Raw genomic sequence first — 27,275 nt, forward strand, 5'->3', positions numbered from 1 at the left:
GTGTCTTGCTAGAAAAGCACAGCAGGTCAGGCAACATCCGAGGAGCAGGAGCGCCTGGTGAAGGACTTATGCCCGAAACGTCGATTCTCTTGCTCCTCAGATGCTGCCTGACCTGCTGTGCTTTTCCAGAATCACACTCAGTTTTTATAACTTTCCCAACCCTCTGGCATATGACTAATCTTTGCCTAATTGTAAGTTTTTTTTTTCTTTCAGTTTTATGGTATTCTCAACTCCCCTGATTATTCATTATTGGATTACCCCCTCCTAGAATCCTCCTCCATCATTGGGAATACCTTTGTTGTGAGCCATGAACTACTTTATTAAGCATCTGTTACTGTTCTTAACTGTCTTTGTTGCTAAACTCCTTTCCCAGTCCATTCCAGCGAGCTCTGCTCTCTCTCCTTTGTAATTGCCATTATTTAAGCTGAATTTCATTGTTTCTGACACAAGTTCCTCCCTCTCAAACTGAGTGCTAAATTTTACCACGTCATGTTTGTTGTTCCCTCAGGTTATAGAGTCATAGAGATGTACAGCATGGAAACAGAGCCTTCGGTCCAACTCATCCATGCTGACCAATTTGCCAGCACATGGACCATATCCCTCCAATCCCTTCCTATTCACATACCCATCCAGATGCATTTTCAATGTTACAATTGTACCAGCCTCCACTCTCTCTGGCAGCTCTTTCCATACACACACCACCCTCTGTGTGGAAAAAATTGCCCTTTAGGTCCTTTTTATATCTTTCCCCCCTGACGCTAAACCTATGCCCTCTAGTTCTGGACTCCTCCACCCCAGGGAAAAGACTTTGCCTATTTATCCTATCCATGTCCCTCATGATTTTATAAACCTCTGATGCTCCAGGAAAAATAGCCCCAGGCTTTTCAGCAACTCCCTCTAGCTCAAACCCTCCAACACTGGCAAATTACTTGTAAATCTTTTCTGAACCCTTTTAAGTTTCACAACATCCTTCTGATAGGAAGGAGACCAGCTTTGCACGCATTACTCTAAAAGTGGTTAATCAACATCCAGTGCAGCTGCAACATGATCTCCCAACTCCTATACTCAGCACTCCGATCAATAAAGGAAACTATACCAAATGCTGCCTTCACACTCAATCATCTATTAAACTTGCCTCATTGCACGTCACCAAATCCAGTATAGCCTGATGCCTGGTTGGATCCACAATATCAAAAATTGCTGGAGCAGCTCAGCAGGCCTGGCAGCATCTGTAGGGTTAATGTTCAGTGACCGTTCAGAACTGTTCTTCACTGCTGCCAGACCTGCTGAGTTGTTCCAGCAATTTGTCTTTTTGTTTCTGATTTCTAGCATCCGTAATTCTTTGGGTTTTTTTTGGATCTACAACATATTGTTCTTGGAAACTGTCCCAAGTACAGCCTATGAATTATCCTCACTGCTAATTCTGCCAATCTGACCATCTCAATCTATATGAAGCTTAAGGTCCCCTATGATTCATGTACTCCCTTTCTAACATGCCCTCATGTATCTAACCTCAGAAGAATGACAGCATAGCATTAGTGTGGTCCTCTAAGTGAGTTGTACCACCTTCACTGGTTTTGCTTTTATACCTGGATCATTCTGTTCAACAAAATTTCTGTTTCTTGATGGAAGGAAAGAGATGTGGCCAAAGGTTTTCATCTTGCATTCATTAGGACAAGCTCAAGATTGCCAATTTTCAAAGGATCTATTTATGATGCAGGAGAAAGGGTGCTGATTGGTTGGCAAGCCAACTTTGCCCAGAATGTTGCCATAAGGGGAGCTGTCTGGGTAATTTTTAAATAAGCACAAGGCTTGAAGTATTTTTGTTTGCTGAGAATGAATCCCAGCTTATGAATATTTGTATATTTAGCATGATTTTTATTGCCACCTTAGTTCCAAGGATGTGAAACAGAGAGTAACTGTGGATGTTAACTTTATGAATGTGGATGGTAGCCAACAAGTCAAGAAGTTTGATAAACAAGTATCATCTGTATCTGGGATATACATTTTCTCATTAGTTTGCCCTGATTTTAATTGCAATGGCCAATGGTATTACCGTGATTACTGTTTAAAAGGGCGACGAGTCAGTTTGTTCTCTCCTGAGTAGCTAACATGTATATTTATTTCTACACTGCTGTTGCTGGCATCAAATGAAGACCATACTTATTATATAACTTATCATCTGTTAGCTCACTGTATACTGTGTTTTTGTGCCCTATTTATGATGACATAGTAATTGATTTTTATTTTGTTTTCAGACCTATAAAGCACTGGTAGATAAAATTGGGTTGGGTTCCATCGTTCCAGTTGAGTTCTTCGGTGACAGGGTAACGAATTTTACGGTTGATGGTGCTGCACTCCGACTATTTAAAGTAATTTTCTTCTATTTCTTTTAGTAGTTTTACTGCATGTATATAATTTTAGCATGGAGTAGTTGGGTTCATTTTAGATTCAGTTCAGTACTGTAGTGTCATTGTAATGTTAAGTTAGTGCTTAGTCTCTAATTCGCAAAAGTTTAAAAATTTAAATTCCAGTAATTTTTGTAAGAACTCCTATAGCTCTTGCCAAATTAATACTCTGAGCTATCCAGTGCCTTAAATGGGTGGATTCTGGTGTTTGATTTTAAGCTTATTTCATATATTTGCAGAAAATGAATTGAGTAGGAATTGGCTTATCAACCAGTATCTGTTTTGTTGGTTCTTTTTTACCTATGCTCATGACAATCGTGTACAAATTTAAATGTGGGTGTCAGTTTTGATCTTCTGCTTGCTTGTGTAATGAGCTTGGGAAATACAAGAGTTTAGAATTTTTGAAAAGGTGCATAGCTCGGATTGTGGATGAGATCGTAAATTTGTACATCAAGCTGGTGTGGTTTTCTGCAGATGTTTTGTCGCCCTGCGAGGTGACATCGTCAGTGTGTCTTTAATATGGTATTGGTGGTCTGTCCCACCTGGTATTTATGTGTCTTTGTTTTTTGTACATCCAGTTCTGGTATCTTTGTGGTTTGTGTATGAGGTCTAGTTCAATATGTTGAGTTCCAGCTGGAGTGCCAGGCTTCAAGGAATGCTCTCATGTGTTTCTGTTTAGCCTGTGCTAAGATGGTTACATTGTCCCAGTTGAATTTGTGTCGTTCATTGTCTATATGGTTGGAAATAAGGGGGTACTGGTTGTGTCTGGCAGTGGGGAGCTGATGTTCGTGCACTTATGGTCAGTTTTCTTCCTAATTGTCCGACGTAGTGTTTTTCATAGTCCTGGTGAATAAAGTTCATCCTATGGATGTCCAGTCATTTACCTTAGTGAGGAGCTAGTGAAAGGCATTTACTGGTTTGTGGGCCACTAAGACTGCTAGGGGTCTAAGCAGTTAGGTAATCATTTCTGGTTTGTCCTTGATGCATGGTCTGGTGACTATTGTGTCTGGTTGTGTAGTGTTTTTTTTAGGTTGGTTGCGTAAGTATTGGAGGATCACGCTCGTTTAAATCCCTTGATTAGGTGTTCCTGTTCTGCCTTCTGGAGTTCTGGGTTACTGCGTGTGTCCTTGCTTGTTCAAATAGTGTTCTCATGCAGCTCTGTTTGTGCGTGCTGGGGTGGTTCCTGTTATAGTTCAGTATCTGGCCTGTATCCAGTGAAATGTGGTACTCAGTGGTATCCAGACGTATTAGTGGAATGCACACCTACTGATGAACTCCAGACCAGTGTGTGCAGGAAGAATGCTCATACAGACCAGATACTGAACTATAAAAGCAACCACCCCAGTACCCACAAACAAAGCTGCATGAGAACACTATTTAAATGAGCAACGACCCACTGCAGCAACCCAGAACTCGAGAGGGCAGAACAGGAACACCTATTCAAGGGATTTAAACGGAACAGGTACCCTCAGAGCACTATCCTCCAACATAACAAACCTAAAAGAAAACACTATATGACAGTGAACATATCATATATCAAGGATATATCAGAAATGACTACCCAGCTGCTCAGACCCTTAGGAATCTTAGTAGCCCACAAACCAGTAAACACTTTTCACCAGCTCCTCACAAAGATTAAAGACCTGACACTTGCATCGAACAGGACAAACGTTTTTTACCAGATACCCTGCAAGGTCACTACATAGGACAAACAGAATACAAATGCATGAACATGAACTCGCCACTGCCAGGCACGACCAGTACTACTTCATTTCCAACCATACAGGCAACAAAGGGCACAAATTCAACTGGGACAATGTAATCATCCGAGTATAGGCTAAATAAACACGCAAGATAATTCCTTGAAGCCTTGCTTTCCAACCAGAACTCTCACAATAAACGCATTGAACTGAATTCCATATGCAAACTACTCAGATACAGAACCAGAAGTCCCAAAGAACAGACACACAAATACCAGGTGGGACAGAGCACTAACACCTTATCAAAGGTGCACTGACAAGGTCACCTAGCGAGGCGGCAGATTGTCTGTAGACAACCACACCAGCTCTGTGAACGAATACACAACCTCGTCCAAGAGTTTGTATGTTAAAACACTAATCTAAAAATGTACTTCATTATGATTGATACAGGTATAACATTTCTTATTTTGAGAGTTCTCAATGGTTAATTAGAATTGCACCATCGTATGACCAGCTTTTACCTTTCCATGTTCAATACAGTGCAGTGTGTGGAGAATTTTTTATTGAGGTTTAGCTTGTTTGCGCTAAATGGAGGAAGGAAGAGGTGCTTGACTTTTCACATTTGTATGTTCCATGTTATTACAATGCTGTTGCTGTTCAGGTAGAAGTGTCTGACTAATTGAGTTTGGAGGATTATAAGGCTCTCCCATTGTTTGAACCATCAGTGAAGGTTGTGTCGAATGTTTTTCCTTACACTTGCTGCAAGTTCACTAGGACTGCAAAAATTGGTATCAATGTAACTAAATATTTTATGAATTCAAATATGGTTCCACCTCTTTTAGACATAGTAGTGCATTTGTGCTCACTTTTCTGTTCAACGTTAAGCACAGATCTTAGCATTGAAAAAAATATCATGTGGTTAACGTGTCAAACCTTTCTTCTACAAAAGCCATTCCAATTCCTCATGAAGGACGAAATAATTGAAACACAGCAAGTCAGGTTTTTGGAGAGTAAAGTGGCATTCATTGTTTTATGTTTGCCCTTTAGAACGGAAAATTAAAACTAAAGGCTTTTTTATTCTATTGGAGTGAGGGGGGGAAAGGAGAGAGCAGATTATATTGGGACCAGTGTGAATTTATTAGTCATGAAGTGGTGTAGCAGGTTATCTGTCAGGGAAGGAAAGGAGTATCAAAGAAATGGAAATCTTAAAAGATCGAAATATATTGGAAAAGTATTATAGAATCACTGCAGTGCAGAAAGAGGTTGTTCAGACCATTGAGTCTGAACCGACCCTTCAAAGGACATATCACCTAAAACCATGCCCTCACCCTATCCCTGTGACCCTGCACGTCCTTGGACACAGGGTAATTTACCATGGGCAATCCACCTAACCAGCAATCTTTGGACTGTAGGAGGAAACTGGAGCACTCGGAGGTAACCAGACACTGGGAGAATGCCTGTGTGGAATGTGCACAGTCACCCAAGGGTAGAAGTGAGCCCAGGTCCCTGGCAATGTGAGGGAACAGTGGTAACCACTGTGTCACCATGCCTCCAAAAGCTAAAGATGTGAGATCCACGCTGACAAGGTAAAAGTAGGTAAGGAGACAAATTTTAAACGCAACTTGCAAACTAGGCATAATAGCAGAACAAAAACGTTTGGAAGTGCAGAATTTAACCATCATTCCAAGCAGACCACAATTGTACAGATAACTCCACGACAATTCTGATATAATAAGCATTCACCCATGACCTCCCCTCTTCTCATTGCTGTCAGAAATCACCAACATCAGTTGTTTTGAAGAAAATGGTAAAGCTCAAGTCTGAAGTCAGTGGTTTAGGCCATAAGATTTCAAAATGCTGAGGAGAAATTATTCCCTCCGTTTGCGTTGAGGTTGGAATGCAAGCAACTAATAATCAAGAAGTGGTCAGAGTGGAATAGGATTAGTGAAATCTCTGAAAAAGATCCTATTAGCAATGGTTTTCGTAATTAGTCATGAGGATAGGAAGAGATTACTTAGTGTGGAAACAGGCCCTTCGACCCAACAAGTCCGCACTCACCCTCGAAAGAGCAACCCACCCAGACCCATTCCCCTACATTTACCCCTTCACCTAACACTACGGGCAATTTATCAAGGCCAATTCACCTGACTGCACATGTTTGGACTGTGGGAGGAAACCGGAGCACTGGAGGAAACCCGTGCAGACACGGGGAGAATGTGCAAATTCCACACAGACAATTACCTGAGGCTGGAATCGAACCCAGGTCTCTGGCGCTGTGAGGCAGCAGTGCTAACCACTGAGCCACTGTGGCTTTGACTAGATGGAGACCTGCTGCAGACGTTAAGCAGATTTAATGATGTAGAGTTTATAATTGATAAAGAGTTGTGTTTGAATCTCACTTATTTACTCTCCTCTTCCATTGGTGTTTTGGCAATACAAGCCAAAGGGTATGATTTTCAAGGAGGTGGAGACACAGACTTGGAAACATACTCAACTCTTCGAATACAGCCGGACAAGTTGAGAAGGATTTTTAAAAGGTATATGGGTACTTGACTTCTAGTTAAGATATAGAATTCAAAAGGAAGGATGGTCTGCTAATTCTTTATAAATCCATGGTTAGACCCCATCTGTGGCCAGTTCTGAACACCAACTGTTAAAGATTTCAAAGCCTTGGAGAGGGTGCAGAAGAATTTTTTTGAATGGAATCAAAGATTGAGAAGCAGGAAATGCTCTTCTACAGCAAAGAAGATTAATAGGAGATTCGGTTAATATGTTCAAAGTATGAAGGGATCTCATTGAGAAATTAGTTTCTAGTGGCAGAATTCTGAATAATTGGTGAATACAGAGTAACGGTAATTGTAAACGAGCCATACATGATCTGTGTAGGAATATTTTATGAGTGAATTGTTATCTAGCGTGTCACTGCCTAGAACAATGGAAGCATATTCACCAAAAGCTTTCAAATGACAATGTTCGAAAGCAAAGGAATTCATAGAACCACAGGAAGAGAGTCCAGGACTAATTGGACAGCTATTTCCAAGAGCTTGCACAGACATAATGGGCTGAATGATCTCCTCTACTTATTATGTCATCATAGCTATTTGCATAATTCTTTTTGTCACTTTAAATTTTTCACTGTAGTTTCAGGAGTTTGTTTTTAGGTTTTACTGCCTGGGCTTCTTTGCCTGGCTTTGGCCAATTAAGTCTGTGCTACTGGCCTGTCTGTCTGCAGCCTTTTCTGATCTATCAGAGGTTTGGTAGCTTAGCAGCACCATTGGGAGTGGTGACCACAGCTATGCTGCAGTTTGACGATAGGCAAACATTAATTAACTTGTGCCTGGAAAGCTAAGTAAGTGGAATCTCGGAGTACAGGGACTGATCAGGAAAGCAGGAGTGAACGGTTTTGTGGTGGGCAGGAAGCATTGATGCAACCAGGTGTTCCTTTCTGGGCTCAAAACAGTGCCTAAAGAACCACCTAAAATTTCAGAAGAATACACTGGGAGACCGGTAAGGTTTACCTGCCAGCTTTCCACCCAGAGAAAGGTCAGTTGCCAGAGCAGAGTGCCATTCGAGGTGAGAAGAGACCCTCAATTAGCCACTAAAGTGGTTCACCCTGCCTCCAAGTGAACCGATCATCTACCATCTTTTCCTTGGCTGTCAAAGTAGTATGGTGGCAGGAAAATGTTGGGAAGACACCTTCCCATAGCATTTTGTCAAACTTTCATTCTGCCCAAAGACCCCAAAAAATTCAGTCCAATCACACAAATCACATGTCACCGCTGATTGGAGAAATGTACAAGAAAAGTCAGTAAGTGTTAAAAGCTATGCACAAAATATTGTTTTAGTCACTCGTATTCTACATGAATAAATGAACAGAAACCCTGCTCTGAATTGTATCAAAAACAAATTGCTGGAAAATATGGGCAGGTCTGGCAGCATCTATGGAGACAGAGCAAAGTTAACATTTCGGGTTCTGTGACTCTCCTTTTGAACTGTCTTTAAAAACACATTTACAGTCTAATCCTATACACAATACATTGTGAACCAAAACAAGGTAGGTAGAATACTGAAATTTTTGTTAATTATTCAAAAGGGATATTTAGTCTCTTAATTCCATTTTGCCATTCATTTTTCCTCACTTGTCATCTTTTTATGTCTCTCAAGGAGGATTCTGACAGCCAGAATCCCATTGTCCAGGATAATCAAAAACTTCAAGAATCTTTGAAATCTTGGATCAGAGAAAAGAAAATTCAAGAGATACTCAGAGGTATTGTAGATAAAAACAAGATTGTTGGATATTAAATTCATGAATCAGGGAATCGTTATAGTACAGAAAGAGACTATTCACTTGGTCATTCTGGCTCTACAAAGGAGCAGTTTTATTCAGTGTCACTTCCCCATGACAACCTATAACGCTGCAAATACTTCCTTTTCAGATAATAATCCAATTCTATCTTGCGTGCCTTGATAGATCCTACCTCCATCCCTCTTTGAAGCCGTACATTCACGATTCCAGTCATTCACAAGGAAATGTTTCTACTTATGTCAGTATTGCTACTTTTGTCAGCCGCCTTAAATCTGTGTCCTGTCTACTTTTTCCAGCCCCCCCCCCCCCACCCACTTTTGCCTTTGAATTCCCCTGTTAAATTTCATCTTAACCCCCCCCCCCTCACAGGAACACAGCCCCACTTTCTCCAATCTGTTTATGTAGTTGACGTTCCTCATTACTAGAACCATTCTTGTGAACTTTCTCTGCACCCTCTCTAATATTCTTTACATCATTCGTAAGATGTGGTGCCCAGAACAGAATGTAATACTCCAGTTGAGACTTAAATGTTTTTTATAAAATTGAAATGTAGATCAGTAAAGTTGTGGTTAATTCATTGCAACTAAGTATTGACCACTGTTTTATAAATCATTGCTGATTGTGGAGTCATCTGAATTTTTTTCAATTTCCATAACTTGCCAACTGTAATTCAAATGAAAATTTGTCCTGTTTTAAATTGAGGAAGAAGAGAATTAACATCAAATGTCTTATAATAAGACTGTCATCAAATAAACACCGTTTCTCCCACACTCGGATTAATAAAAGGTAACTGTGTTGCTCAAACGTTTAGGCTCCATATTCTTCCATTTCATCTATGTGCAAGGGATTTTTTGATTGCTTTAAATCAACAAAGCAAAGCTTCTCCAAGCTTTGCAATGTGAGTAATAGTATATGATATGTATGTTTATATCAGAGTTCAGATTTCTCATTGATTTCCAACTGAGAAATTCATATTGTGTAGAGGAACAGGGAATCACTGACAGCAAATCTGGATTTCCATGTTTAACTTCAGATTTGCAAACGCTAGACGTTGCTGTTAATTTCTCCGACTGACAGTTTCAATATTATTACAATACAATCGGTTCTGCTATAATGCATATTTCTTCAGTGAAAATTGGCACAAATGCGATTGAAGAATTTAGAACATTATTTGAAGAATTTGGACTTGCTTTACTTGTATTGGCTGTAAAATGATTCTCATCCTACTGGTTTAAATGGTGCTGCTATTACGCAATTTTCTTATAACATGGGATCACACGGGACTGGAGCTATCACGTTGTATCAGAACAGATTGTACAAAAGTCTGTATATCTTCAAATATTTAAAAAGGAAGCAGGAAGCTGAGGTGAACACAGATCCCTCGGAGAATGAAGCTGGGAAATAATATTGAGGAACCAGGAAATGGCAGAGCAGTTGAGTCCTTTACGTCAGTATTTGCAGCAGATGAAACTAATACTATCTGAAAATACTAGATATTCAAAGGGCAAAAGGACAGGCAATAAATGTAATAACTATTAAGAGAAAAATCCCAGGGAAACTAATGGGGTGAAATACTGATAAGTCCTCTGAATCGGATGGGGCATATCCTAAGATCACGTAAGTTTGCTCGCTGAGCTCGTAGGTTTGTTCTCAGACGTTTCTTCACCATGCTAGGTAACATCATCAGTGAGCCTCTGGTGAAGCACTGGTGTTATGTCTCGCTTTCTATTTACATGTCTTGGTCTGTTAAGGTGGGTGTTACCATTTCTGGTTTCTTTTCTGTGATTGCTAAATGGGGTCCAAATCGATGTGTATATTGATGGAGTTCTGGTTTGAATGCCAGCCCTTTAGGAATTCCTGTGCATGTCTCTGTTTAGCCTGTCTCAGGATGGATGTATTGTCCCAATTGAACTGGTGTCCCTCTTCATCTGTGTATGAATACTAGTGATAGCTGGTCAGTCTTTTGGTGGCTAGTTGGTGCCCATGTATCCTGGTGACTAGTTTTCTGCTATTCTGTCCAAAGTAGTGTTTGTTGCAGTCCTTGCAGGATATTTTGTATATGACATTCGATTTGCTGGTGTTGGTACAGGGTCCTTTAAATTCATCAGTAGCTGTTTCAGTGTGTTGGTAGGTTTGTGGGCAACCATGATGGATTTGTCTGGTAGTCACCTCTGAGATGCCTTTGTATGGTAGTATGGCTATGTTTTCTTGTTTGGGTTTGTTGTTGAAGAGTTGGCAGACTGTGTTTAACAAACCACAAGAAGACACAACACCCTCAGAGACTCTAGCCACACTATCATACAAAGACATCTCTCAGACGACTGCCAGATTATTCCGATCTTTCGGCATTATAGTAGCCCACAAACCTACTAACACACTGAAACAGCTACTGATAAATCTAAAGGACCCTGTACCAACACCAGCAATAAACGGGCACCAGCTAGCTGCCAAAAGACTGACCAGCTATCACTAGTGTCCTTGCACACAGATGAAGGAGGACATGGCTTTGACTGGGACAGCACATCCACCCTAGGACAGTCTAAACAGAGACACTTATGGGAATTCCTAGAGGCCTGGCATTCAAACTGGAATTCTATCAATAAACACATAGATTTGGACCCATTTACCAACCTTTCTGAGAAAAAGAACCGGAAGTGATATCACCCACCTTACCAGACCAAGACACACAAGTAGAAGGTGGGACAGAACATAAACGCATCAACGGAGGCTCACTGATGTTACCTAACATGGTGGCGAAATGTCTGATACCAAACCTACCAACTCAGCGAGCAAACTTACAACCTGAACCTCAATCTGAGCTATAAATCTTCTCAAAAAATCACATATCCTAAGATATTAAGCAAACAAGCTACAGAGATGGTGGGTGCACTGGTAATTATCTTGCACAAATTCCTAGATTCTGGAAAAGTCCCAGAGGATTGGAAGGCTGCTAACATAACACCTTTTATTGGAAGGGGAATGAGACAAAAAATAGATAACTGTAAACCAGTTAATTTAATGCCTGTTATTGGGAAAATGTTAGGGTCTGTTATGAAGGACGAAATTTAGAAATGTCTAATTAATATCATCAAGACAGTCAAAATCGTGAAGAGGAAATCTTGCCTGAAAAATTTATTAGAATGCTTTTAGTAGTGAACATGCAAGGTAGTTAAAGGGGAAGCAGTAGATGTAATCATAGAATCCCTGCAGTGTGGAAAGAGGCAACTCGGCCTATTGAGTCTGCACCGATCCTCGAAAGAGCATCTCCCCCCCCCCCCCCCCCCCCCCGACCCAGCCCCTATTCTATCCCCGTAACCCCACGTTTACCATAATGAACTCACCTAGCCTGTACATTCCTAGGACCACAATTATTTACAATGTATGTTAATGATTTGGATGAGGAAAGCAAATGTACAACAGCCAAGGTTGTCGATGACACACAAATATATGGGAAACACAAAGACCCTGCACAGATATGGGCAGGTAAAGCACGTGGGCAAAAACTTGGCTGATGGAATATCATGTGGGGAAATGTGAGGTTATGCATTGGCATGAAGATTAGAGGAGCTGAATGTTATTGAAATGGAGAAAGACAATAGGAAGCTATAACTAACAGGAGGGGTTGGGAATTCCTTGTGCATGAATCACAGCAATTCAGGGGTTACAGGGAAGGTAAATGGAATGTTGGCCATTAGTTTAAAGGGAATGGAATGTAGAGAAAGGGAGGTTTTGCTAAAATAATTCGTTGTCTGTATTCAGTGAAGGAGAAATCACATAATTATATACAGTAACTTTAAAAGGTACAGTTATCTCAAATGACTCAACCCCACAGAAAATATTAAAGCTCTATACTTGATTTAAGTTTGGTTACTAAAAGCTTCCTCACTAATTCCCTTGACTCAGGATTTTTCTAGTAAGTGTTTTCAGGTCCTTAGAAAAGATTGCCTGTCTCTCCCCTTCCAGAGGTAATGCCATCTTGCTGTATTGGGAGATCTTGCTAAAACTCTGCTGGGCATTAGTCAGACCACAGCTGGAATACTGTGACTAATTTTGGGCCCCTTACTGAAGGAAAGATATGCATGTATTGGAGACATCCAGAGAAAGTTCACTTGCTTGATACCATTTGGAGAGGGACTATTTTATGAGGAGAAATTGAGTAAATTGGGCCTATGCTTGTTGAAATTTAGAAGATTGGGAGGCCACCTTATTGAAAGTTATAAACTGCTTAACGGTCTTGACATGGTCGATTCAGAAAGGTGGTTTTCGTTTATGAGAGAATCTAGGACCAGAGGGCATAATCTCAGAATATTTAGAACAGAGATAAGGAGGAATTTCTTCCCTCCTACAGTTGGAAATCTGTGAAATTCTTTGCCACAAGGCTGTTGCGGCTGGGTCAATCAGTATATTGGAGGCTGAGGTAAGCAGAATTTTAATTAGTAAGGGAATCCAGGCTTTTGAGGAGGAGGCAGAAAAGTAGAGCTGAAGATTATCAGATCAACAGTGATCTCATTGAATGGCCGTGCAGGCTCATTAGACTGAAAGGAGCAGAAGTACGCCAATGTCTTCAGGTCTTATGTTTAATTAGCTGCTGTGAAGTCATGGACCTTCAAAAGCTATTTTTGTACACGCATTAGACCTATCAAAATTTCTTGTCTCTATTGCATTGTCATTTGGTATATGTTCCACTGCATTAAATTCATAAAATTAAAACCTGGGAAAATGATGATTGGTGTTTGATTTGACATTGTTGACAAATTTCCTTCAAGTCAATCATTGTTGTTTTGATTTCCTAATAGTCTGTGTATCTTCATTTCTCCAAACCACAAACGTGGCTTTCTTACAATTATTGCTTCCAGCTACAACCAAATTCTTTATCTTGATTATAAATAACTACAATTGAAGTTGGCAACAGTTTTCCTAAAGCTAGAGTTAATTGGAAGTTTTGAAGTAAAAGAAGATTGATCTTGTAATTACTTGCGTTCTTTGCATTGGTTGCTTGTGTTGACATTTTTTTGTGCATAAGTAGAATAGATCAAGTAACAGTGAAGGGAATCATCAGAGCATGGGGGAGCTTCCAATCATATGCTCGCACCAGATATAGGCCTATTGAGGTTAAGAAAACAAATTAACTCCGGTATTAAGGTTTAAAAATAAATTTCCGGAGGGAAACTTAACTGGATAAAATACATTTGTTCTAAACCAGATGGATTATAAAAATAAACCACAGATGGTACTTACCAGTTACTCCTGAAGCAGTGAGCACTATGTACGTCATCTGAGCTCTTTTCCCCCGCTGGAAACAATTGGTTTTTACCTTGCATTCATTATGCACGGTCGAATGTTAAATGCAAAGCTTCCAAACTCTCCCAAGCCCTCTATTTTTAATGAATGTCTTGTTTATCAGAAAAGTCTGTTGCATACAATAGCACTTGGAGCGTGGAAAGCAGTTCAAGTTACTTTGAACAGAAGGGGGAAAAATATCAATGAAAGGATTTTTATTTTAAGTCACTTAAGTCATTGCTGAGACATGGAGTTTGAGTTAGAAGAGTTCATCCAAGGCCCCTCAAGTTCTACAGTATCTTACAACTCGATTCTGTGGGAAAGGAGAATGGCTGTGTGTTCCCCAGTCACCAGAGGTACCACTTCTGTTTTAGTGTTAGTACAAACAAATCCTCATCAGTTGATAGTAGAATCCATTTCTTTGAAAGAATCTCACTGTCAAAGTGGGATTTGCCAACATGTTTTAATTAGTTCCGAGTTGTTGTGTTTTTAAATATTCCTGATAAGCTTCACAAGTGTGGCCGTATAAAATGCTAAAGGAATTTCTTACTGAAAACATTTACCATGTGCAGCAGCAGAATTTTAAAGGGAACATTGATTGCTTTTCATGGGCTATGAGTTGAAATGCTGGTGAAGTGATTGTATTTTCTCGAAATTGATCACTTTCATTTTGCTGTTGCATTTGGTCTTTTAGGCCCATACAGTTTGCAGGGGCACAGAGTGAAGATCTACCAACCAGACGCTCCTGAAGAATGGATTCTTGCCATTGTTGCACATCATGACCCTGCTTCACACACCATGGTAGTTACCACAGAACAGGTACAAAATGGCACTGACTTGAAATACATGTTGTAATTTTCCTTCCTCTTTTCACTTCCACTCAGAAGGTACAAATTTGCATTTCAAGGTTGTCTCAGGCTTGATTAATTTTCCTTCGGCTGGATAAATTCAGCCTTTGTCCTTGGTTGGATCTTGTGGATATTTCACGTTTGCACTGTCAGGGTGAGTAACATTCTTCACGTTGACACTACGGAAGTCCGTCACTGTCCATTCACCTTACCTAGCATTTAAAGCTGAGGTTGGATTTTGAAAGCAGTAAAATAGTAAGGAAAAGCCTGCTGCAAAATATGAATCACTGGTAAAATTGAACCTCTGAGCATACTCTTAGAAATAAGAGAACCTTGCTGCAATAATACTGGTATATGTAAAGCACCATAGTTGTTCTACTGGTCATGAGGCTTTTGAGGAAGCAAGTTAAATCCAGAAGGAAGCAGCTGGACAGCAGCCAGCTGCTAGTCTGAATTATATGACAGGGCTTGAGGATGTTTATGCTCATCCATTCAGAAAGGCATGTGATCTTATCATTCCAAGTGTTGCAGAAACTACTGGCTAGTAGCTGATGAGATAATTGACATTCTAATATTTCTTGGTTTTTGTGTAGATCCTTATTTGTATTTGGCATTAACCAAGAAGAATTGAAAGGTACAGAGAAACACAAAAGGAAATAGACATTTTGTCCCAGATCCAGAAACCGGGATTCACATGTTATGTGGTGCACCTGGTTTGGAGGTCTGACTTCAAGTCCTTGTTAGTCTAGTGCACGAAATAACAGAGTATATTAAAGAACATGTCTTACGTTTCTGTTGATGACTGATGTTTCTTTCCCATTAGGACCACCAGACAAAGACTGTTGACCCTGTGCGGATTTATATCACCCTTCTCGATGAAGCACTTCACTTACTGAAAGGAGAAGTTGGAATTTTGCCTCAGAGCTTAGAAGCAAATGAGAGTAATATAGCAATGGTGAGTGTTATAAATGCTTATTGCAATTTTTGAATTGCAAAATCCAATCACTCTTTTGTACTATTTTCTTCGCCATAGGTCAGGCAGTGGCCTTTGCAGTACTTTTGCTGCTACTTTGATCTGTAATGATGTAAAATTGAAGCTTCCTTCCCCTTGTGTTGGGCCTTTGTATCTTTTGCTCAAAGGAAAGTTTTAGGCTTTGCTTGAGTACTACCTTCTTGCAGATATGTTGTTGTCCTGTGATGGTGTTTACTTTTAAACTATTAAGTGCCTTTCTCTAAAGTAATAACTGATTCTCTAACGTTTATTAATCTCATAAACTGGAAATAAGTTTGTCATAGTTAATTATTCAAAATAGAAGGTCGTTTCCAGTAAAAGCATTGGGTTTTGCTTTGCTCATTAAAAGCCAGATTCTCCATCATTTGGGTGTGTTCGATATGTTCTCTGCTGGGCTGCAAGATCATTTTGTACTGATGGAATGCTTCATTTGCTTTGTGTTGGGAGGCAATGGGGAAGGTTACAGGAAGGCAACCTATTTTGTGAAATTCACCTTTGGTTAAGTGTGTGGAGCATCATGGGTGATTGAGTGAAAGATAGTGACATAATCTAATGGTTAGCCTTTTCAATTCTACAGGTTAGTCAAAAACAAGTATCTCAAAACGCCAGAAGTAGACGTAAGAAGGGAACTGAGACCAGTCCACCTTACAGTCCAACTAAAGAAACTGACGACAAGGGTAAGATAAACTTGTAGTGGAAATAATGAGTACAGTTAGTTGTAAGCCAGTGAAACTATTTATAGAGTTAAAGTGGGGAGATTTGTTTCAGGGTTGTATTGCTAACTCATGAATAATCCTTGGGCTATGATTGTCAAACTTAGCTGTATGGGGGCCCTCGAAGTATTGTCCGGTTCTCATTTTAAATTTGAGAAGATACTGGCCGGCTTTCTAAAGGCAAATTAATTTTATTACCATGCAACAACAACATGTTCCAAGAAGTCAACAATAAAAAATTGACCCTGTTGTAGGCACCTTAAGTTTCTCTTTAGGATTCCGTAATCGTGGTTTGAAAGCCTACAAACTCAACATTCCAATTGGAATCTAAATGTTGCTCCTTCACGTTATGATCATTGTATGCCGTGATTGCAGTAATCAGAAGAAATTGGTTCTGAGCCCCCTCAAAGTTGCCCTGGGACCTGCCTCCTACATTCCAGGGGAGATTTATAGAAGACCAAAAACAGCATTTCAGGAGCAACAGACTGTGGAGAGAATGGATGTTGCGATTTGGAATCTTTCTGTGACTAGTCAGCATTAATTGAGATCTAGGCTTGTGACCTGAGTCATGATTTATAGTTCAGTTTAAGGTGATGGAGAAATTGGAGCCATTGTATGTGCCCTGTCTCTGCGTACACTTGTATTCAAGATGTCCATTCAACAAATTTCCCAGTAACTCAGTCTTTAACAGTGGTTCACAGCAATATCCTGCCTTTCCATCCTTCCAACAGAATTTTCATACAGTATTTTGACATTAAGCTCCCTTCCACTCAGAAGTGTCTAGTGGAGCAAACCTGTTGAATCCTTTTGTTGCTATTAGTTGGAGGTTGGTTTTTCTCAGAACCAGTCAAAAACTTGACATTATTCACAATATTTGCATGCTTTGATTTGTCATTTTCTTCAGTTTGGGAGCTTGTCTGGAGTGGTAGCACAGCTATAGTGGATTTCCATTGATAATGCTCTGTACTTTCAATAAGGTGGCAAGTCTATCCTAAAATGGCATCCATCTGAACTCTCATGATGAGCTATCCCTGTCGTTTGCTGTTCCTGGGCCCATATCTCTGGGGCTAGCTCCTGTTTCACCTCAACCTGTCTCACACCATCAGCCTGGCACCACTTGGAACATTTCAAGCCATTACTATCTTCAAGGTTTACTGCAGAAAGTTACCAAAGATCCTCAAACAACATCTTCCAAATCTAGCACTTCCTTCTAGAGAGAGAAGAGCAGTAGATACATGGGAGCACCACTTCCTGCAAGCTCCTTCCAAGCCACTCGCCATCCTGACTTGCAAATGTTTCTTTCACTGTTGCTGGATCAAAATCTTGGAATTCCCCAACTGAGGCCACTTTTGAAATATTGCTTGCAATTCCGGTCTCTTTCCTATCAGAAGGATGTTGTAAAACTTGAAAGGGTTCAGAAAAGATTTACAATTATGTTACAATTATGGAGGAATTGAGCTATACGGAGAGGCTGAACAGGCTGGGGCTGTTTTCCCTGGAGCATCGGAGTCCGAGTGCTGACCATGTAGAGGTTTATAAAATCATGAGGGACACAGATAGGACAAGTGGACGAAGTCTTTTCCCTGGGATGGGGGAATCCAGAACTAGAGAACATAGGTTTAGGGTCAGAGGGGGAAGATATAAAAGGGACCTAAGGGGCAATATTTTCATGCAAAGGGTGGTGCATGTGCGGAATGAGCTGCCAGAGGACGTGATGGAGGCTGGTAAATTGTAACATTTTGAAGGCACCTGGATGGGTATATGAATAGGAAGGGTTTGGAGGGATATGGGCCGGGTGCTGGCAGATGGCACTAGATTGGGTTGGGGTATCTGGTTGGCATATACTCACCATCACCTTCTCAAAGCAGCTGGTGTATGGGCAATAAATGTTGACCAGCCAGCAACGTCCACATCCCATGAGTGAATAAAAACTGTTAAAAACTACCAATAGATGTGGTTTCTTTGTCAGCCTTCTCAACTAGTGCTAACTTAAATCTGGAATGTGCACTTGTTCCAATCCATTACTATTTATCCTCAAAAGTTCAGGTGACCAAAGAAGATTCTTTTGCTGCACTGCTCAAATCATTGCAGTCTTTGTCTGTCAATCAAGCTTTGAAGTCAGTCTGCGATGCATCCCTTAAATCTTCACGTCCACTCTAGCTTAGAGCCCCTGATCTAGAGCACTCTGTGTCCTCTGAGAATTTCATCTCGCCCCATGTATTTTCAAGAGTAGAGATAACGTAAGATGAGAAAATAGGATCAAAGAATGGCAAGATGGGACAGAGGGTAAGAAATTCTGGTAGTACACCAACAATCAATGCTTTGAAAAATAACAAGGAAAAAAACCAAAGGTTCTGTGTCTGAATACATGTTCCATTAATTAATTGCAAGTTGAAGTAAATAAAGGTCTTATTTGTCATTACGGATACATGACTGCAGGATGACCGAATTAGGTCCTGAATATTGAGGGACATATGACATATATGAAAAATAAGAAGTTAAATAAAGGTAAGGGATAGCATGAGGTTAATCCAGTTTGATATTTGTGCAATAGATGTGATCAAGATGGAGAATTGGTTTGGGTGGAGATGAGGAATAGTAGAAGAATGAAGTCACTACTGGGTGTGGTCTTCAACTGCTCTGAAAGTAACCACAGTGTGGGACAAAGTATACAAGGAGAAATATTGGGTGCCTGTGGTAAAGGAATGACAATAACGATGTGTGACTGTAATCTACATGTAAGATGGCAGTATCAATTTGCCAGGAGTTGCATGGATAAGGAGCTCTTGGAATGCTTTCAAGATGGTTTCTGAGTGCAGCGTATTTTGGAACTGACCATACAGCAGTTTATAATCAGACTTGGTATTCTGTAATGTGACGGGTATAATCAATGGTCTCCCCCCTCTGGCAGTTGCAAACAAAATATGATTAAATCTGAAAATCCAGTTTGAAGGGGAGAAGTTTGGGTCTAAGGCTTCATATTTTACAACTAAATAAGGGCAATTATGTGGGCATGAAAGCTGATCTAACTGAAGTGAATTGGTAGATCAATAAAGATATAGTGGCAGACTTTTACGGAAATATTTCAGAATATTCAGAATAATTATGTTCCCACATAAAGATAAATCCTAAATGGAGGATCTACCATCTAATTAACTAAAAAGGTTTTGTAAAGCATCAAACTTACAGAAAAAAACAACTGTGCAAAGCTGAGTGACAGGTCAGATAATTCGTCAGTATATAAAAATCACAGATTGATTAAAATGTTAATCAAAAGGAAAAAATTGGCGTATGAGAGGAAGCGAGCTGTAAAAGTAGATAATAAGCATCTCTACAGGTACTTTAAAAGGAACGGCAAGGAGGAAGTAAAGTGAATGTTGGTCCTTCAGATAATGAGAATGTGGAGTCAACAGCTGATAATATGGTGAATGAAATAAACAAATATTTTGCTTCTGTCTTCATTACAGAGGATATATAAAACATTCCAGTAATAGCTATAAATAAGGTGAAGGAAGCGAGAGAGGAACTTGGCAAAATTGCAATTACAAAGAAAGTACTATCGGGTCCAGGTGGACTTTATTCTTTGTTCTTAAAAGAAGTTACTAATGAGGTGGAAGATGCACTGGTGTTAATTTTTCAAAATTCCTTATTCAGTAAATCAGGCTGGAGGGTCGCAAATATAACCTCTTTTCAAGGAGGTGAGTAGGCAGGAAATGTAGGCTATTTAGCTTGATGTTGTCATGAGGAACATGTTATTATCAATCATTGAAAGTGTACTTAGAAAAGCTCTCGATAGTTGGGAAGAGTCAGCATGGTTTTGTTAAACGGCAACATTATTTAATTCATGTTTGTTGAAGATGCAGTTTGCCCTATGGATACAGAGCAGCCTGTACAAAAAGTGTACTCTGATTTCCAAAAGTCATTTAACAAAATGCGGCATCAAAGCTTATAACAGAAAATGTTGGAAGAGGTAACATGTTAGCATGGATAAAAGATTAGCTAGCTGACTGGGAACAGGCATCTTCATTAATGGGTCTTCGTTTTGTTGGCAGGATTTGACAGGTAGAGTACCGCAGGGGTCTGTGCTGGGGCTTCAACCTTTTACAATGTACATCAGTGGCTTAGTTGAGGGAAACAAAGGCATAGTCGCTAACTGCACAACTGGCATGCAGATAGGTCAGAAAATGACTTGTGAAGAAGACATAAGTTGCAGCTGCATATAAATAGATTAAGTGGGTAAAATTCTGGCAGATAGAGTATAATGTGAAGTTGTTCACTTGGGCAGAAAGAATGAGAAAGCAGATGATTACTTAAATGGAGAACGACTGCAGAATTTCAAGATGGAGAGATTTAGATGTTCTTGTGCATTTCTCACAAGATGTTAGCATGCAGATGCAATACATAATCAAGAAGGCAAATAGGATGCCATCCCTTCAGACAAGAGGAATTGAACCTAAAAAGGATATCGTGCTTCAGATACACAGGGTATTGGTGGGATTACATCTCGAATACAGTGTGCAGTTTTGGTCTCCTCCTTTAAGAAAAGATGCAAATGTATGGTGGTGGCTTAGAGGAGGTTTACTACGTTGATACCCAGATTAAGTAGGTTGTGTTATGAGGATAAAGTGAGGTCTGCAGATGCTGGAGATCAGAGATGGAAATGTGTTGCTGGAAAAGCGCAGCAGGTCAGGCAGCATCTAGGGAACAGGAGAATCGACGTTTCGGGCATTAGCCCTTCTTCAGGAATGAGGGAAGTTGGTCCAGCAGGCTAAGATAAAAGATAGGGAGGAGGGACTTGGGGGAGGGGCGTCGGAAATGTGATAGGTGGAAAGAGGTCAAGGTGAGGGTGATAGGTCAGACTGGGGTGGGGGCGGAGAGGTCGGGAAGAAGATTGCAGGTTAGGAAGGCGGTGCTGAATTTGATGGATTTGACTGAGACAGGCTGGGGGGAGGGGAAATGAGGAAACTGGTGAAATCCGAGTTCATCCCTTGTGGTTGGAGGCTTCCTAGCCGGAAGATGAGGCGTTCTTCCTCCAACCGTCGTTTCGCTGTGGTCTGACGATGGAGGAGTCCAAAGACCTGCATATCCTTGGTGGAGTGGGAGGGGGAATTGAAATGTTGAGCTACAGGGTGGTTGGGTTGGTTGGTCCGGGTGTCCCAGAGGTGTTCTCTGAAACGCTCCGCAAGTAGGCGGCCTGTCTCCCCAATATAGAGGAGGCCACATCGGGTGCAAAGGATGCAATAGATGATATGTGTGGAGGTACAGGTGAATCTGTGGCGGATATGGAAGTTTCCTTTGGGGCCTTGGAGGGAGGTGAGGGGGGAGGTGTGGGCGCAAGTCTTGCACCTCATGCGGTTGCAGGGGAAGGTGCCAGGAGTGGAGGTTGGGTTGGTGGGGGGTGTGGATCTGACGAGGGAGTCACGGAGGGAGTGGTCTTTACGGAATGCTGATAGGGGAGGGGAGGGAAATATATCCTTGGTGGTGGGGTCCGTTTGGAGGTGGCGGAAATGGCGGCGGATGATGCGCTGTACATGGAGGTTAGTGGGGTGGTAGGTGAGGACCAGTGGGGTTCTGTCCTGGTGGCGGTTGGAGGGGCGGGGTTCAAGGGCGGAGGATCGGGAAGTGGAAGAGATGCGGTGGAGGGCATCGTCGACCACGTCGGGGGGGAAATTGCGGTCCTTGAAGAAGGAGGCCATCTGGGATGTGCGTTTTTGGAACTGGTCCTCCTGGGAGCAGATGCGGCGGAGTCGAAGGAATTGGGAGAATGGGATGGCGTTTTTACAGGGGGCAGGATGGGAGGAGGTGTAGTCCAGGTAGCTGTGGGAGTCGGTTGGTTTGTAGTAGATGTCCGTGTTGATTCGGTCGCCTGAGATAGAAATAGAAAGGTCGAGGAAGGGGAGGGAGGAATCTGAGACTGTCCAGGTGAATTTGAGGTCGGGGTGGAAGGTGTTGGTGAAGTGGCTGAACTGTTCAATCTCCTAGTGGGAGCACGAGGCGGCGCCGATACAGTCATCGATGTAGCGGAGGAAAAGGTGAGGGGTGGGGCCAGTGTAGTTGCGGAAGATGGATTGTTCCACATATCCTACGAAGTGTTATGAGGATAGGTTGGGCAGGATGGGCTTGTTTGCATTGAGACTTAGAAGAGCAAGGGGTGACTTGATTGAAGTATATAAGATCCTGAATGTTCCTGATACGGTTGAAGTGGAAAGGATGTTTTCTCTTGTGGCTAAGTCCTGGAGGGAGGCATTGTTTGAAAATTACTTTTTCTGGTCAGAAATGGGAATCTCTTTCTCTGAGGGTTATGGTTTTTGAAGCTCTCTGCATCAGAATGCATTGCACATAGAGTCACTGAATGTTTTTAGATCAGAGATGAATAGGTTCTTATTGGGGAGGGGAAGTCGAGGGTTATTGGAACCAGCTGGGAATCAGGGATTCGAAACGCAAACTGATCAGCTGTGATATTACTGAAAGACGAAGTAGTGATGAGGAGCTGATTGTTCCACATCTGCTCCAGTTTTGTGTGTTTGCAAATTTCCTTTTTGTGCACTTTGAGAAATTTGCAATATGTTGTAGAAATTTAAATCCGATATCACATTTTAATTGTAGATTAAATACGCTGCATATTTAGGAAACACTTTTATATTAACTATTCAATCTTTTAAGTAACTATTAAATCATACTCATTAGCGAGAGATTGCAAATGATGATTAAATTTGGTTTGTAATGAACATATTAGGAATGTATGCATTTGTGAGTTGATTGAAGTTGATACATTATTTGATTGTATGCACATATGGACTAAATTTATTTGTTCTTTGTAGAAAAAAGTAAGGATAGCCGTAGAAGAAAAAACACCTCTGATGGAGACAATGAACCTGTTCAAAAAAAAGTGAAGGAGGTAGAGGAAATGGATCCGGACAGCAGCAATGCATGCTTGCTGGCTGCTGGAGGCAACGCTCACAGTCTGCCAAAGAGTGAGAATCTTGAGTTGGAGCAAGGAAGCTACGATTCCAAGAGAATTGCAGATTTAGCCTGGGGGAGTGCTGACAGCGCTTCAGATCGATCCCGCTTTGTACCTCAACCCCAAGCAGGCTTACGCTATGCCACCTATACCAAAGAGAATGGTAGGACCTTAGTTGTCCAGGATGAACCAATACATGGGAAGCCTTTTGTGCCAATTGGTGCTGCTACTCCCCGCCCAAGTGGATTGTCGTTTTCCAGTACGGAATCGCTGAATTCTCAGAGCAAGAAGAGTTTACCAACTTCTGATTCAAGCAGAACCTCTGAAATACCTGTCTTGGAGCCTTCAAATCTTGTCCAAGATTCTGGAAGTCTAAACGTTCAAGCTTACTTAGAAACTGCATTGCCAGATCAGGGGATAAAAGAAAACATTGCAGTTAATTCAGGAACGAACCAGAAGATACAGAGTACATCATGTGAGTCCCAAGTTGAAAGTATACAATCTGCTTTGGCGATTCCAAATGCCTTTCAAGCCCCACAGGATCACAAGCATGCCACTTTGCGAGTTTTCGATTCTCATCAGTCTTTCCCAAACTGCAGTGAGGCACACATCTTTGATGTAAGTATTAATTTTATTCTCTTATTTTTAGCACTAGTTCATTGATTTTTTTAACAAAATTAACAGATGAAGAGCATTCTTTTTTCAACTTTTGAATGAAACTCTGGGTTACTTACATATATTCTTGAAGACAAGTTCCTTTGTTTTGTCCATATCAGTTACAGAATGTCAAAATAGCAACTGGAATAGACCAGACAGTCCGTCACAGTTTTAGTTTTTAGAGAATTTTTACAGCAGAAGAAAAGGCCATTCAGCCCTTTAAATTGTTGTTGTCTCAGAGTATTTCAGCTTGTCCCACAATACCTTTATTTCTCTGAAGCCCTGAATTTTTGAAAAACCTTGAAGTATTTTATTCATTCACGTTTGAAAGCTGCAATTTAATCTGACTCAGCAACACTCCCAGGCAATGTGTTCAAGATTCAGCCACTCAATGCATACAAAAAAGTATGTTACCGTATATGCTCATGGAAAGGCTGACCCCATGTATAAGTTGACCCCTTATTTTGTCAAAAAGTCTTGTTTTGCATATACCTCATGTATAAGTTGACCCTAGTTTTTCATAGTTACGGATCAACATTTATGAGTCAGTGTGCCTGCCCATTGCGCTCCACTCCAGCTTTACAGTTAGCTGGCCGTACTCTGTTCTGGGTCTTCCAGTCCGCCAGCTTTCACAATCCACTCAGGTTTTTAGAACTACTGTAATCCATGGAGTCAGTTTCTGTGGTTTCAGTTACCCGCGGTTTACCAGTGCGAACATAATACGGGGAATGTTCAGGGACCGGGGGCTACCTGGAAGGTAAGCTTCCCGTTTTAAGTTACCATATGGATATTGAGTTGGTTGTGATTGTCTTTCTCTCGCTAGTACTTAAAAGCATATTACTACTCCAAGATGAAATGCAAATGACAATCAAGACTTGAGTACAAACTTTTTTCTTTGCCATGTGTCCTCTACTCGACCACAGTAGATATGACCAATATAATATGAAAGTATTAGCACTTTGTAGAAGCTGGGTCCATTTTTCTTTGTGTTTAACTTTGCTAATATTCAATTTATTGCTGTTTATTGTTTTGTCTAGAAATCTGACTCTTGTTTGTCCATTTTTGTGACTTATGCCAAGCATGAATTTCATTCCCTCAAACAATACCTCGTGTATAAGTCAACCCCCTAATTTCAGCTCAAAAAAATGGTCTTCTGGGCCCTTCACCCTCGATGGTTTCACAGGTTGGTGCAACAATCTGAAGTCTGTCTAACCTACACTATTCCAGTTTCATCCATATGTTTATCCAATGACCATTTAAATGCCCTTAAAGTTGGCGAGTCTACTACTGTTGCAGGTAGGGTGTTCCATGCCCGTACTGCTCTCTGAGTAAAGAACTTACCTCTGACATCTGTCCTATATATATTACTCATCAATTTAAAGCTATGTCCCCTCTTGCTAGCCTCACCATCCAAGGAAAAAGGCTCTCACCATCCATCCTATCTAATTCTCTCTGATCATCTTGTATGTCTCTATTAAGTCACCTCTCAACATTCTCCTCTCTAATGAAAACAGCCTAGTCCCTCAGCCTTTCCTCATAAGACCTTCCTTCCATACCAGGTAACATCCTGGTAAATCTCCTCTGCACCCTTTCTAATCTTTCTATTTTTATTGTAAAAGTCACGTTTAAACATCTTTAAAAGGAGACGAGAAGTAGAAGTTGAAGCCTTTTGTCCATTTATGGACAACTTGGGTGGCAACTTTCAGGGATTTATGCACATGGACACCGAGATCTTTCTGCCCATCCATACTACCAAGAATCTTACCATTAAGCCCAGTACTCTGTATTCATGTTGCTCCTTCCAGATTGAATCGCTCACGTTTTTCTGCATTAAACTCCGTTTGCCACTTCTGAGCCCAGCTCTTCAGCTTATCTATGTCCCTCTGTAACCTGCAACATGCTTCCGCACTGTCCACAACTCCACTGACCTTCGTGTCATCTGCAAATTTACTAACCCATTCTTCTTTGCCCTCATCCAGGTCATTTATAAGAATGACAAACAGCAGTGGCTCCAAAACAGATTCTTGCAGTACACCATTCGTAACTGAACTCCAGGATGAACATTTCCCATCAACCACCACCCTCTGTCCTTTTTTAGCTAGCCAATATCTGATCCAAAAATCGCCTTTGACTTTTTTGCTATTCAACTGGTTCTTGGCCTATTGTCAAAGGAAGAACTTTCTCACTAATCTACTCCATCTGGACTACTCATGATTTTGAACACTTCACTATCCAATCTCTAGTTTCTTTTCACCTTTCTCTAAAGAACACACAACACCAGCTCCTCCAATCTGTGCCTATAACTGAAGTCCCAAATCCCTGGAACCGTTCTCATTTGGATTGTGAAAGTTTTAGAAACTTGCAAAGGTTGGTCAAACCTTGTTAGAAATGGATAATGAAACAGGATTAAACTACTAGGAATATAAAACAGATCATAAAAGCTTTTGCACCTATGTACAAAGAAATGAAATTAAAGTAGATGTTTGTCCCTTGGAGACACAGATCAGAGATTAGCATGTGGAATGAGGATGTGTCAGAGATGGTGAACCAATTCTTCTATTTTTGTTGTAAAAGTCACATTTAAACATCTCTAAAAGGAGACTAGAAGTAGAAGTTGAATGAAGCCTTTTGTCCATTTATGCATTTTATACAGCAGGAGAAAGAGTATTGATTGATTGATTGGGCCATCATTGGCATGGAAATGCAACAAGAACAGTTAACCATCAATCTTAGTTCTCAGACCAGACAGGTAACTCCTGGTCTGTCAGAGCTGTGTCATGGAGGTATAGCAAGAATTTGGCTGCCTCCATCACCCCTTTTTTTGAAGATGCAGTATATTCCTTCAGGCTAAGTGTGACAAGGTCTTGTGTATTGTTATGCTTCACAGGGGCAGCTTGCTGGATATCAAGCCCTACTATTCCTAGAATTGTCACAAAAGTTAAAGATATTTTAAAAATCCATCAAATTCCCCAGTTTACCTGAATTCAGAACCAGGTTAATAGACAGCTGAGATCAGATTTCTGTACTTAGCAGGAATTATTATTTATTACAAGTAAATTGACTCCAGCTGCAAGTAAACAAATATGAATTGGCAATATATTATTCTATGATTTAAAGCTCTTAATCCAATTGAGAACACACACACATGCATGGGAAAGAAAATGTGGTTAAGGATGGGGGGGAAACTGGGAATCCCTACAGTGTGGAAACAGGTCCGTCGGCCCAACAAGTCCACACCGACTGTCTGAAGAGTAACCCACTCAGACCTACTCCCCTTCCCTATTACTCTATATTTTTTACCCTGACAAATGCACCTAGCCTACTCATCCCTGAACGTTATGGGCGATGGCCAGTTCACCTAACCTGCCCATCTTTGGACTGTTGGAGGAA

The 27,275-nt window shown here is 40.9% G+C and overlaps 1 protein-coding gene across 1 annotated transcript in view; it reads left to right on the forward strand.

The window, feature by feature from the left end:
• The window catches only part of LOC122556831 (lysine-specific demethylase 3B-like), a 132,166-nt gene that overhangs the window by 34,891 nt on the left and 70,000 nt on the right, over window positions 1-27,275 (forward strand). The window contains exons 5-10 of the mRNA XM_087995075.1: window positions 2,259-2,372; window positions 8,273-8,375; window positions 14,389-14,513; window positions 15,366-15,497; window positions 16,132-16,231; window positions 23,089-23,846. Of these exons, the coding sequence (XP_087851201.1) occupies window positions 2,259-2,372; window positions 8,273-8,375; window positions 14,389-14,513; window positions 15,366-15,497; window positions 16,132-16,231; window positions 23,089-23,846 (1,332 nt within the window). The remainder of the gene's footprint in view (window positions 1-2,258; window positions 2,373-8,272; window positions 8,376-14,388; window positions 14,514-15,365; window positions 15,498-16,131; window positions 16,232-23,088; window positions 23,847-27,275) is intronic.

Source organism: Chiloscyllium plagiosum, unplaced genomic scaffold (assembly GCF_037043375.1).
Source record: "Chiloscyllium plagiosum isolate Xiang-an unplaced genomic scaffold, Cpla_swu_hap1 HiC_scaffold_16, whole genome shotgun sequence".
In the NCBI taxonomy this organism is placed as follows: domain Eukaryota; kingdom Metazoa; phylum Chordata; class Chondrichthyes; order Orectolobiformes; family Hemiscylliidae; genus Chiloscyllium; species Chiloscyllium plagiosum.